This window comes from Mastigoproctus giganteus, chromosome 9 (genome assembly GCF_048544385.1).
Source record: "Mastigoproctus giganteus isolate SK-2022 chromosome 9, ASM4854438v1, whole genome shotgun sequence".
Classification (NCBI taxonomy): domain Eukaryota; kingdom Metazoa; phylum Arthropoda; class Arachnida; order Uropygi; family Thelyphonidae; genus Mastigoproctus; species Mastigoproctus giganteus.
Window position 1 is genome coordinate 63,714,349 of NC_143583.1, and position 14,072 is coordinate 63,728,420.

Genomic DNA, 14,072 nt, shown 5'->3' on the forward strand with positions numbered 1-14,072 from the left:
GTTCTTCCATTTTAGATCTATGCACGGGGCACAGCCGTTATGGCTAACTTTACTGCTCCACAGGTTGCTCCTTGAGTGCCTTTTGGTTGGTCGATCCATTTGCCTTCCTTCTCCACTTGACCAATTTTCCTGTAGAAGGCTCTCTGGCTTTCATCAAATATCATGTTCTCTTTTCCTCCCTGAAATGGCAAAGTCTCTTGTTAAGTGCCAGGAGTTTCTACTTGAGGGTGTCAAGGTATTTCTTCCCTGGCTCGTGGTTCTTTGTCTTTGTCTGTCTCTAGCTTCATTACTTTGTAGTATGCATGTATGATGAACATATTCATTACGATGCTCCACTTCATGCATTGGCATCTTCCTTCCTTCCTGGGTGGTTACTAGCACAGCTGTGCAGGAAGCACTTCCAACTGGTTGGGCTAGATGGCCTTGCTTCTCAGTTGTTGTAGCCATACAGGAGACAATGCCACTTGCTCCACTATCATCAGAGACTGCCTCTGAATTTTTTTAACTGATCCCTCTCCCTAAGGCCCGAATACTGACTTTATCCTGCACCACACTCGATGCAGTATGTTCAATATTTCTACCTCTCATCTTCATCCATCTGTGGAGGTGGACCTATTTAGCATTGGCCTTTTGCATCCAGTAGTGAGTGGTAGTTATTGGGAGTGAAACCGGGTAGTGTGTTGCTCTCTGCCTCAGCTGTCACTTCAACCTTGGGGGAGGTAGACCCATTGAAGCGACTTTCGCTTTTTTTCTCCCCAACAATTTTTTTTTTCTTCTTGGTGCGTGATTTGAACTCAAGTCCATGATATATTAGTGGTCTGGCATAGTATCCACTGGGCTAATCGCAGCCCCTTTATTATTATTATTGTTATTATTATTATTTTAATAATACATTTATCATATTTATGCAATTTATACAGCGATACTCAGGATGTGTTTAGTTTAATTTAATAAAATCATTTTTAAAATTTTCATTCTTTTTAAGAAAAAAAATTAATTGGCATCATTTTAATTATATCTCATATTGTGAATATGAGATATAATTCAAATTATGCCAATTCTTCTACCTGGGTAGATGATAATTTTATACCTACATGTATAAAAATGATGCAATTTGCACTAACCCATATGTCAGTAAACTCCTTTGCAGTCTAGGCAAAAATATCCTTTAGTCTAAATCAGTGCACACCATCAGGCATCTCTCATATTGTGGAGTTATACTTCATAACTGGATTGTCACTATTGGAACACCAGGGTACCTACCCATCCACTGATGAGAGGCCAATAAACCTCAAAACAGTGCTGTCTGGGTGGTGGTATCCACCACCAAGAATAAGTAGCATTAGTCTTCTGCATTGGTGAAGCATTACTTATTCCAGGTACTGTAATACCATGGCAACTTGTTGTGAAGGTATTCACAATATGAGATATAATTAAAATGATGCCAATTTAAACTTTGGTAAATGGCTAAACTGATGCGATTGCACTGATTTATACGTTAGTCATTCTACCACATATCATGAGGCTCTTCCACTTAAATACTATATAGATGGGAGATATGACACAATCATGCATAGGGGATAAAAGCTTTATGGGCTTTGATGATGCCATATAGAAAAGGCATTACTGTATTCCATATATCAGTATATTGTGATCAACTTAATTTTTCTTGTATTAGTATTAGTATTAGCAATGGCCACATGGTGCAAGGAAGCCTATGGCTTATCACCAGCCAAAAAGAAAAAAATAATAATAAAATAAAATAACAAAAAATAAATGAAATAAAATAATAATAATTAATAAGAGAAAAGGAAGTAGACAACCTATGCGTTTCCCTCCTCCCGTAGGAGTAGGGAAACGCATAGATTATAATTATCCAGCTGACCTTTGAATAATTTATAACTTTTTCAGTAATTTATAACTCGCTGGCTAAAATGGGGGGAGCCCCCCACTAACTTGAAATTATGGCCCCTTGTTCTAGAATCATTTATAACCATGAAAATTTTGTCCTCATTCATTTTTCTTATGCCTCTCAGAGCCTTAAACACTTCACTCAAGTCTTCTCTATTTCTTTTCAATTTTATTCTTGACTGAAGTTATGGAAATTGAATTGTCTATTTTATAAGTCTCTGTGTCTTGGACAGTATAATCTAGTTTATTGTTATAGTCAGTTCGTACAATTTTATTTGCCCATATCTGTTTTTTACACAACCATGTTATTATTCTTACTAAGCAGTTATTAAGCATGTATTTGGGATGAGCTTACTTCTGAATTTAAAACTATTCATCTGCTGGATGACATGATGCTTCTCAGGTGGTTATTTAATTTAGACTATGCTTCAATAATCGGTCAGACCTTTGGCACACATTGAGCCCAAGGCCAAACTGAAGGGCATCAAATTCTTAAATACTGAACTTGTAAGAACAAATTGATGACATTTGTTGCCAGGGATGTACTAAAAACTTCTACTTAGTTAGGAGAATTATCTTCTAAGAAGTTTCTAGCTCATTATGATTGTTGTTGTTTGGATAACTAGAAGCCTTTTAGGTTATAATTTCTGGATATAGAAAAATATAAAGTTATAATTTAATATTTAAGAAAAAATATTTGCTGTCTGAAATAGAAATTTAGTTACAATTAAATAAAGTTATACATTTAATCTTAAGTTACAATTAGGAAAAAAAAATACAATTTACAATAAAAAAATATTAATATTACATACAATGAAATTTTACATATAGAAATTGTACAATGAAAAAAATATTTTGTATTCCTGAAAAATACAAAATCAGACTTTTTTTTTTTTTTTTTTTTTTCATTTTAAACAGGAACAATTTATTTTATTTGTTCAAAGTAATATAGGAGTAAGCTAGAAAATTAGCATTAGCATTAGCATTAGTAGAGGCATATGATGCAAGAAAGAAAGCTTATTCAGCGTCAGCCAAAAAAAAAAAAAAAACACCACTCCCATTTCACCCCTCCATTCGTTCAAAATACCTGTCCAGCTGAGCCTTAAATTTGTTTAGGCTATCAACTTCAACAAAAAAAACAAGTGATGTAAGTCTGTTCCACCAACCAACTACCCACTGGCTAAACGCAAATTTCCGCACATCTATCCTACATCTGTCTTTCCGCAATTTGAATTTATGCCCTCTCAGATGATTATTCTAAGCAAGAGGAAAAATCCCATCAGCATTGAGCATGCTCAAACCATTCAAGGCCTTATACCCTCTATCAGATCACCTCGCAGGTGCCTAGTCTCCAGACTCTGTAATTTACAAAACTTAAACCTTTCTTCATAAGAGCAACCCGTTGTTCCATTCACTAATCTTGTTGCCCTTCTCTGTACTCGTTCCAGCAGCTCTACATCCTTCTTGAAATGAGGCCTCCAGACCTGTATACAGTACTCAAGGTGTGGCCTGACCATTGCCTTATACAAGGGAATAATCACCTCCCTATCCCTGCTAGAAAAATTCTTGTATATCATTGACAAGACACCATGAGCTACTCTTGCAGCTCGTCTGCACTGCTCAGAGAACTTCATATCTCCCTGCACAATTACCCCCAGGTCCTTTTCATTCTCTACCACTGTCAGTGTAGTACCGCAGAGTTGATACGTTGCTCTGGGGTTACTGTTTCCCATATGTAGTACTTTACATTTGTCAATGTTAAACTTCATTTGCCACCTCTCAGCCCATCTGCTCAACCTTTCCAGATCCTGTTGCAGCAGCATAGCATCAGTAGTCTCCTTAACAACCCTGCCAACTTTTGTATCGTCTGCAGACTTGGACATTAAGTTTGATATACCATCATCAATATCATTTATAAATACAGAAAACGACAACAGACCCAACACTGAACCCTGAGGAACTCCACTAATAACATTAGTCCACGTTGAGCAGTGTCCATTGATTACCACTCTCTGTCTTCTGCCACTCAACCATCCCTTTATCCATAGCAGCAATTTGCCTCCAATACCACACTGCTCCAATTTGTGCAGCAGTCTTCCAGACTGCAACAGTATCAAAAGATCCAAGTATATAATATCAAAGTTATTCCCTGCATCCAGTTCTTTTGTGACTGCATCATAGTATCCAATCAAATTGGTCAGGCAAGACCTTCCCTTAACAAAACAATGCTGTGTCTGAGCGGTAAATGAATTCTTGTCTAGATGATCCTGCAGTGCTTCTTTAACCAGTGCCTCCATTAATTTTCCTGGAACAGAAGTTAAACTAACAGGTCTATAATTACATGTGTCAGCCTTTGATCCTCCTTTGTGAATTGGGGTTCCATTTGCACATCTCCAGTCTATGGGTACCTCCCCTGAGTCCAAAGAAGCTCTCATAATTATGGCTGGGGGGTTTGCTTACTTCCTTTGCCGCCTCCTTTAATATAACTGGATAGATCCCTCCACCCCAGGTGCCTTTTTTATGTTTATCCTCAACAATTTCTCCTCCACTTTGCTCTCAGTTATTACAAAATCATCTAGCTCACTGCCAATGTTTACTTCACCTGCGACATTCCCCTTCCTGAATAACTCCTCACATGGGAATGTAGATGCAAAATACTCGTTTAGTTTGTTAGCCACCTGAGCAGGATCCTCAGCTGTTGAACCATCAATATCCAGTGGACCAATCTGATTTATCCCTTTCCTTCTTGAGTCTTTCCTTCTTGAGTTTAAATAGGTAAAATGTGAGTAGAAAGATATCCATATACATATATAACCATATATCTTATATATCTTTCTTGTGTTTTTTTTTTTTTTTTAATGAAAATCTGGAACATGAAAGGCAATAGAATCTATAGTACTTTAGTATTGTACATCAGTTAATGGTTGAGAAGACAGAAGATACTTGTTAACATTAAACTTGAATTTCTTTAGTTTTCAGGAAATATAGTTAGGGAAGGACGCTGTGTATTTGTTTTCCATTAAGGTTATTATTACTATATTAATACATTAAGGTGATGTTACTGGGATCTTACCGATACCCATCATCAGACCATGCTGATGATTGACTCCTCTTGCCGATGCTCCCAGAAAGGTATGCATATCAGGTTTCTGGGAACATCAGCAAGAGGAGTCTGTCAGCAGCATGGGCTGATGATGGGGATCTGTAAGATACCCGTAACATCACCTTAATGTATAGTAATTTAGATGAACATCCTAATAAACTATATTATTAATTTCATGTGGTATTAATATAATAATAATAACCTTTTCAGGAAATACTTGTGAAGGGAGTTTGTTCCAGAAAATGGAAGTAGAAAGGAGAAATGAGGAAGAGAAAAAGTTGGTTCTGGAGTTTGGAGTTAGATATTGAATGGCTGTTTGCAGCATGTGTTTGGACTGGTTCAGAAAAGAGTGGGAGAATTACAGGTGCCAACTGGAAGAAGAGTTCCAGTGGAAGTATCTATAGAAAAGGCATGCAGCAGAAAAGAAAAACTATATGTGAGAAAGAGAGTAGAGAGAATGCAAGAGATGGGTCATTAATTAAGTTGACAGTGCTCTTTTGAATAGAGTCAGGAAACTGGAGAGAGAGAGAAAAAACTTTGTGGAACACTACCCAGATATTGGAGCAATATTCAAATGTACTAATCTCAAATCCATCCTATTCTATGATAAGATGGATTTGAGATTTGTATAATGTGAGTAGTTTAGAAGAAAAGTAATGTGGAGAGAAAAAGAACCCCCCACTTTTCTGATGTATTGGAAGCAATATTTGTGTGTGTTGGATTTGTTTATGCCAAAAGATAGATTAGAAGTCAGGGTAAATGCTAATAGCAATATTATTGCTCTTATATTATTTCTACTTGATTGGGGGTTCCGCCTCGTGACGGGTATTTCTACAAAGTACACAGGGTGGTGGTTGTTATGTATGGTGTTACTGTTGGTCAAGGAACTCTCTCAGGATTGCAACTTTCTGAAGTTCCTTGTAGGTGTTCGCTGGGAGACCTATTGCTGCTAGGCTGTTATGTAGGGTCTTTGGCACCATACCTATGGTTGACGCGATGATCGGGATAGTGGTTACTTGTTGCATATGCCACATCTCTTTGATCTCCTGTCTTAGGTTCATGTACTTCCTGATTTTTTCCCCATTGTTTTCTGCCAGTTGCCAGTGTTGGGTACCGCTATATCAATCAGATAGGTAGCCTTTTCCTTCTTGTCCACAATGGATATGTCTGGTCTGTTGTGCGGGATTGTCCTATCCATTATTATGTCGCGGTCCCAGTACAGCTTGTGGGTTGGGGGTCTCTAGTACTGCCTGGGGTTCGTACTTGTAGTACAGTACACTTTCTTTGACCAACTGGCTAGCTTCTGATGTATTATCCTGGCTACCTGGTCATGTCTATGAGTGTACTCATTCTGGGTGATCACCTCGCATCCCACAGTGATGTATTGGATTGTTTCTGAGGCCAGGTGGCACTGTCGACATGTGTCATCGAACACTCCAGGCTCCTTGGCAATGTATTTTCTATAGTTCCCGGTGAACTATAGAAAATACATCCCGCTCGTGAGCCATGCATTGGAAGCAATTTTATCTATGTGATCTCGGTGGAGATCATTGTAGTGTCTGCCATGGAGTGTATTCTCTGCCCATCTTTCTCGCTTTGTTTGTGCCTCCTGGTTGGGGGGGAAGATTCCTCGCTTAGGTTGAGTGAAGGAATTCTGGAAGTAATCCTTCAGGTTAACTATCGCTGTCTTGTGTTGTTCAATGAGGTAGTAGTAGTAGTGGCATGTGATGCAAGAAAGCAAATGTATGAGCTTATGCAGCATCAGCCAAAAAAAAAAAAAAAAATCACACCATTCCCTCCAAATGCCTGTCCAGTTCCTCCTTAAATTTATTCAACCTATCAACTTCCACGACAGATGGAAGTTTGTTCCAGCAATTAACCACCCGCTGGCTAAAGGCAAATTTCCGCACATCTATTCTACATCTGTCTTATCTTAATTTGAATTTATGCCCCCTTAGGTTCGTAATCTGAACAAGTGGAAGGATCCCATCAGAATTCAGCATGCTCAATCCATTCAAGGCCTTATATACCTCAATCAGATCACCGCACAGGTGCCTAGTCTCCAGCCACTGCAATTTGCAGAACTTAAGCCTCTCTTGGTAAGAGGATCCCTTCATTCCCCTCACCAATCTTGTTGCCCTTCTCTGTACACGCTCAAGTAAATCTACATCCTTCCTAAAATGAGGCCTCCAGACCTGTACGCAGTACTCAAGGCGTGGCCTGACCATTGCCTTATACAGAGGGATAATCACCTCCTTTTCCCTGCTAGCAAAATTCCTATATATCATTGACAAAACCCCATGACCTGCCCTGGCAGCCTGTCTGCATTGCTCAGAAAACTTCATATCTGCCTGCACAATTACTCCCAGGTCTTTTTCATTTTCTACCACCTTAAGTGTAGTACCACACAGTTGGTACATTTCTCTCGGGTTACTTCTACCCATATGCAGTACTTTGCATTTGTCAAGACTAAACTTCAGTTGCCACTTCTTAGCCCATCTGAACAAGTATACTGATGAAGGTATATCAGGCTTATTATCTAGATCCTGTTGCAATAGCACACTGCCATTACTGTCATTAACAACCCTGCCAACCTTTGTATCATCTGCAAACTTCGACATTAAGCCTGATATACCTTCATCAGTATCATTGATAAATATACAAAACAACAGTGGACCTAACACCGAATTATCTAGATCCTGTTGCAATAGCACACTGCCATTACTGTCATTAACAACCCTGCCAACCTTTGTATCATCTGCAAACTTCGACATTAAGCCTGATATACCTTCATCAGTATCATTGATAAATATACAAAACAACAGTGGACCTAACACCGAACCCTGTGGGACTCCACTAATAACATTAGTCCAAGAAGAGCAGCACCCATTGATTACCACCCTCTGTCTTCTCCCACTTAACCATCCTTTTATCCATTGTATCAACTTACCCTTAATACCATTCTGCTCCAATTTGTACAATAGTCTTCCATGCACAACAGTGTCAAAAGCTTTCCTGAAATCCAAATATATGATATCAAAATTATTTTTTGCATCCAGTTCCTTTGTAACCACATCATAATATCCTATCAAATTTGTCAGACAAGACTTTCCCTTAACAAACCCATGCTGTGTCTGAATTATTGCTGCAGTCTTGTCTAGATGATCCTGCAATGCATCTTTAACCAGCGACTCCATTATTTTACCCGGAACAGAAGTTAAACTAACTGGTCTGTAATTACTCGTGTCACCCTTCAATCCACCTTTGCGAAGTGGTTCTTCCATTGGACTAGACAAATGGAAGCCCCACGGATTGCACCAGCAAAAATTAGTCAACCGAAACTACCAGCTGCAGACTAGTAAAGAGATCAAAGCCATGGCAGAGGGAGAGATCTACAAATACTTGGGGATGATGCAGGGATGATGTATCCCTTGTATTTTTCTTCTCTGACATCCATTCAGGCTTAAACCTTGAACAATATTTCTTAGTTGGTATGTAATGCCTAGTAGCTTCCAAGATAAGTTCTTTGAATTCTTCCCATTTTGAATTTGGTGTTGGTACCATCATCAGTTGGTCCCACCTTATAGAATTTAAATACTGTCTCAGACCGCTATAGTCATCTTTACAAAAGCAAAAACCCTTCCCTTTACCCCTGATGGTAGTTACCTCTTTGAGTAAATCCCACTTCAGCACACTGTGATCACTGCCACCTAGTGGTTCCTTTATCTGCAGATTCTTACGGCATGAAGAATCACTACTGATAATCAGATCAAGAATATTACTCCCTCTAGTTGCCTCCCTAACATGCTGATGTAAAAAACAATCATCCAATAAATCCACAAAAGCCTTGCTAGTGTGTCAGTGATCAACCCACTAATTCCAGTCAATAAAGTTTGTCCAGTTATTCCTTGAATTTATTTAAGCTATCAAGTTCCACAATGACAGATGAAAGTTTGTCCAGTAATCAACCACCCACTGGCTAAAGGCAAATTTCTGCACATCTATTCTACAACTGTGTTTTCTCAGTTTGAATGTATGTCCCCCAGGTGCATAATCTGAGCAAGAGAAAAAATCCCATCTGCATTGAGCTTGCTCAAACCATTCAAGGCCTTATACACCTCAATCAGACCACCTTACAGGTGCCTAGTCTCCAGACACTGCAATTTGCAGAACTTAAGCCTTTATTCATAAGAGCAACTCTTTGTTCCCATCACCAATTTCATTGCCTTTCTCTGTGCTTGTTACAAGGACTCTACAATGAGGCCTCCAGACCTGTATGCAGTTCTCAAGGTGTGGACTGACCATTGCATTATACAAAGGTATAATTAATTCCTTATCCCTTCCCTGCTAGAAAATTTCCTGTCTATCATTGACAAGACCTCAAGAGCTGCTCTGGCAGCCAGTCTGCACTACTCAGAAAAATTCAACTATCTGACTGCACAATTACCCACCAGGTCTTTTATTCTCCATTATCCTAAATGTAGTACCACACAGTACTTTTCTCTGGGGTACTTCTGGCCATAGGCAGTACTTTGCATTTGTCAATGTTAAACTTCATTTGCCACCTCTCAGCCCATCCGCCCATGTTTTCTAGATCCTGCTGCAGTAGTGTACTGTCATTATTATCATTAACAACCGTGCCAAACTTTGTATCTAAAAACTTGGACATTAAGCCTGATATACCTCCATCATTATCATTGATAAATATAGAAAACAACAATGGACCCAACACCAAACCCTGGGTGATTCCACTAATAACATTTGTCCATGAAGTGCAATCTCCATTGATTACCACTCTCTATCTTCTCCCCACTCAACCAACCCTTTATCCATAGCAGCAACATGCCCTTTATGCCATACTGCTCCAGTCTGTACAGTAGTCTTCCATTTGCAACAGTATCAAAAGCTTTCCTGAAATCCAAGAATATGATATCAAAATAATTTTTTGTATCCAGTTCCTTTGTAACCACATCATAGTATCCAATCAAATTGGTCAGACAAGACTTCTCCTTAACAAACCTATGCTGTATCTGAACTATAGCTGTAGCCTTGTCTAGATGCTCCTGCAATTGTTCTTTAACCAGTGTCTCCATTATTTTCCCCGTTATTGAAGTTAAACAAACAGGTCTGTAATTACTTGTGGAACCTTTGATTCCCCTTTGTGAATTGGGGATACATTTGCAAATCTCCAGTCCATGGTGACCTCCCCTGAGTCCAAGGATGCTCTCCTAATTATGGCTAAGGGTTTGCTTACTTCCTCTGCTGCCTCCTTTAATATAACTGATTAGATCCCATCCACCCCAGATGCCTTTCTTATGTTTAACTTCAACAATTTCTCCTCCATTTTGCTCTCTGTTGTAACAAAATCATTTAGTTCCCTGCTAGAATTTAATAAGCTACTGGCCTCCACTTCCCTACAGAATTCCTCATGTGTGAATGTAGATGCAAAACACTCATCAGTTTGTCTATCTGAATTCAGCCAATTGATCTGTAGTTACAGTGGACTTCTTGATCTTGTAGAATTGGATGTTCACTGTAATTTTTGATATTTAGCCCTTCAAAAATGGAGTTAATTTGGTAGCTCTTTGACTACAAGATTTCATAATAGGCTTAAAATTAATACATTTGAATAAATATAATTTATTAATTTTTAATTAATTTTATTATTTAATATTTTAATAAAATTGATATATTTTCTTGGAAAGAGCACATTACTTATTAGAACTTATTTCTGAAAATTTTGTATTGTTGTCTCAAGTATTCATATTTATTAAAATATGTTATGGCCAAATTTTTATTTTGCAATAATATAGGTTTCCGGACATGCTCAGCAGATGAGTTCACTTGTCGTAATGCTAAGTGCATTCGCTTGACTTATAACTGTGATGGAGAAGATGACTGTGGTGATGGCAGTGATGAGCTTGTTAAAGATTGTGCAACTGAAAGTCCTACATGTTCGGGTGCTCAGTTCCGCTGCAAAAATGGTCAATGTATTCCATATGAAAGGGTCTGCAACAAGCAGATTGACTGTGATGATGAATCAGATGAACCTCCGCATTGCCATATTGATGAATGTGCCAAAGTAGAATCTAACCAATGTGGTCATAAATGTGTAAATACTCTAACCAGCTTTTATTGTGAATGTAATGAAGGTTACAAGTTGATGAGTGATGGAAAAGCATGTGAAGATGTAGATGAATGTCGAACAACCCCTGGAGTTTGTGCTCAATATTGTTTCAACACCCCTGGCTCATATTACTGCAAATGCAATGAAACTTATTATGAGAGAGAATTAGATGGACATACTTGTAAACGAAAAGATAGTGAGTATTACAATTGATTTATTCTCATGTTTTCTCTTCTTTCTTCTGTTGGCTTTATTCAATTCATTTTAAATTAATTAATCTAAGAGAAGGTATATATACACATACCACTTTGAAATACTGTATTTCTCAATTGTATTTTCCCATATATTCTATACATAAGTACATGTGAAATCAGAATGTTTAGTAGTAGTGGCATTAGTGGTAAATGTATGAGCTTATGTAGCATCAGCCAAAAAAAAAAAAAAAAAAAATTTACAAAACAATTCCCTCTAAATGTTTGTCTAGTTCCCCCTTAAATTTATTTAACCTATCAACTTCCACAACGACAGATGGAAGTTTGTTCCAGCAATTAACCACCAGCTGGCTAAAGGCAAATTTCCACACATCTATACTACATTTATTTCTTTCTTCCTTTTGTTTTTGAAAAGTGTTTTAGTATTAAATTTAATTCATAATTAGTGAACTGTACATGTAATGAGAATAACAAATTTGGATGATAATCAGGGAATTATTTAATAAGTAACTTGTTTAGTTTAGGATGTATGCAAAACAGAAATGCTAGCTCTATTTTTATTTATTTCTATATGTGTGATGTGTGATTTTTGAGAAATGTTTCTGATTTAAAAAAAAAAAATTAAATTAGTCAAAAAAAAAAAAGTATCATCAGTCAAAAATTATTAGAGAAGATGGACAAGTGGGGTGCGTAATGTTTTTTTTTTTTTTAATGAATACTGTATGAGCTTTCTTCCTTGCATATTTTTCCAGTACTACTACTACTACTACTACTAATAATAATAGCCTTATGTTTTTTTTTTATCCACACATTAAAAAAAATTCATTTGAACACTAAAATTGTATCAAACTTGAAACGAATGATTATGTTATACACCATTCATACTAAATTAAATAAGATTCGTTGGATTCAGCAGAGATTTATTGCTTATTCGAAATTCTGTAACAAAAATGGAGTGTACTGGGAATGGTAGGAGGTGGTAAACCACCTCCTACCATTCCCAGTACACTCCATTCAGTGCCTCCTGTGGTCTTCATTAAAAAAATGTCAGAAGCATTTTGAACAATCTTGATGCTAAGAAATTCTGGGTCCTGATGGTATTTCTCCACTACCTGTGCTTCTGAGCTTACTCCTGTTCTGTGTCACCTTTTTCCACTTTCTTATTCCAGAGGTGTTTTTTCTTCTACTTGGAAATGTGCTCATATCTAGCCAGGTCCTAAAAAGGGTGACAAATCCTCCCATCCAATTATCACCTATTGCATTTTCTTCTACTCTTTCTAAAGTACTGAAGAAGTCAATTAACTGCCAACTCTTAAACTATCTAGAAACTTTCCATCTGAATTAACGATCACCAGTATGAATTCCATTAGTGCTGATCCACTGGTGATATTCTGGTTTATGTTACCCATCTCTGAACAAATTCAGTAGAAAAGTTTGATGAAGCTCAAGCAGTTGCTCTTGACATTTCAAAGGCTTTTGATCATGTTTGGCATAAAGGTCTTCTAAATAAGCTTCCATCTTATGGTCTCCCAACTGTTTTTTGTAATTGGGTATCCAGTTTTCTCTCTGACCACTCACTGCAGGTGATGGTAGATGGCTGTCTTCTAACTTCTCTACTAATGCTGGTCTTTTGGGACCACCAGAAACACCAGCATTAGTGGAGAAGTTAGAAGACAGAGCCACTGATGCTGGGGCTTCAGGTACAATTCTTTCTCAGTTCAGTTCTTTCTCCCACTCTCTTTGTCTTGTGTATTAAGGAACTTTTTCCATTGACTGAAAATACTATCCATAGTTTTACTGATGCTAACATATTGCATTTCTCGAATCATCATCATCATCATCAGCCATTTTCAATCGACTGCAGGATGAAGGCCTCTCCAACAACTTTCCAGTTCCTTCTGTTTTGAGCACTGGCCATCCATTTACTACCCACAAACTCATGAATTTCATCTATCCATCTCCACCTTTGTCTTCCAGGATTTCTTCTAGCTCCTCTTGGGTACCATTCTGTTATTTTTTTTAGTCCATCTGTCATCATGTCTTCGAGCTATGTGTCCTGCCCAAGACCATTTTAGTTCTTTAGTTTTGATAAGAATGTCCTTTACTTGAGTTTGCTGCCTAATCCATGTGTTTCTCTTCTTATCTAACAGTCTGATTCCCAATATAATTCATTCCATTCTTTGCTGTGTAGTTCTCAGCTTCTCTTCCATTCTTTTGGTGAGTGCCCAAGTTTCACTTCCATAAGTCATGGTGGGGAGTATACATTGGTTCATTATTTTACGTTTCAAACAGACTGGGATATTGCTCTTCAGTATGTGATTATATTTCCTGAATTCTATCCATCCAAAATTTATTCTTCTCTTGACTTCCAGCCATTTATCATTATTACAGCTAACAACTTGTCCCAGATAAGTATATAACTCCACCTTTTCAATTACTGCTCCTTCAATCATTATTTCCCTTTCTGTGGCATACTTGTTCATCATTACTTTTGTTTTAGCCATATTCATCTTTAGTTCTAAAGATGAATATGACTAACTGTGCATAACTGATTAAGATTTTTCTCTAATTCTTTGGGATCGTGGCTTATGACCACAATGTCATCTGCAAATCGTAAATGGTTTAGGTACTCTCCATTCACATTGACTCCTTTCTGCAACCAGTCTAATCTTCTGAAAGCTTCCTCAACGGCAGCAGCAGTAAACAAATTCGGAGATAT

General features: G+C 37.7%; 1 protein-coding gene across 1 annotated transcript in view; it reads left to right on the plus strand.

Annotated features, from left to right (window-relative positions):
- mgl (low-density lipoprotein receptor-related protein megalin) overlaps positions 1 to 14,072 on the plus strand; it is a 1,043,262-nt gene that overhangs the window by 740,354 nt on the left and 288,836 nt on the right. The window contains exon 54 of the mRNA XM_090381453.1: positions 10,828 to 11,337. Within this exon, the coding sequence (XP_090237579.1) occupies positions 10,828 to 11,337 (510 nt within the window). The remainder of the gene's footprint in view (positions 1 to 10,827; positions 11,338 to 14,072) is intronic.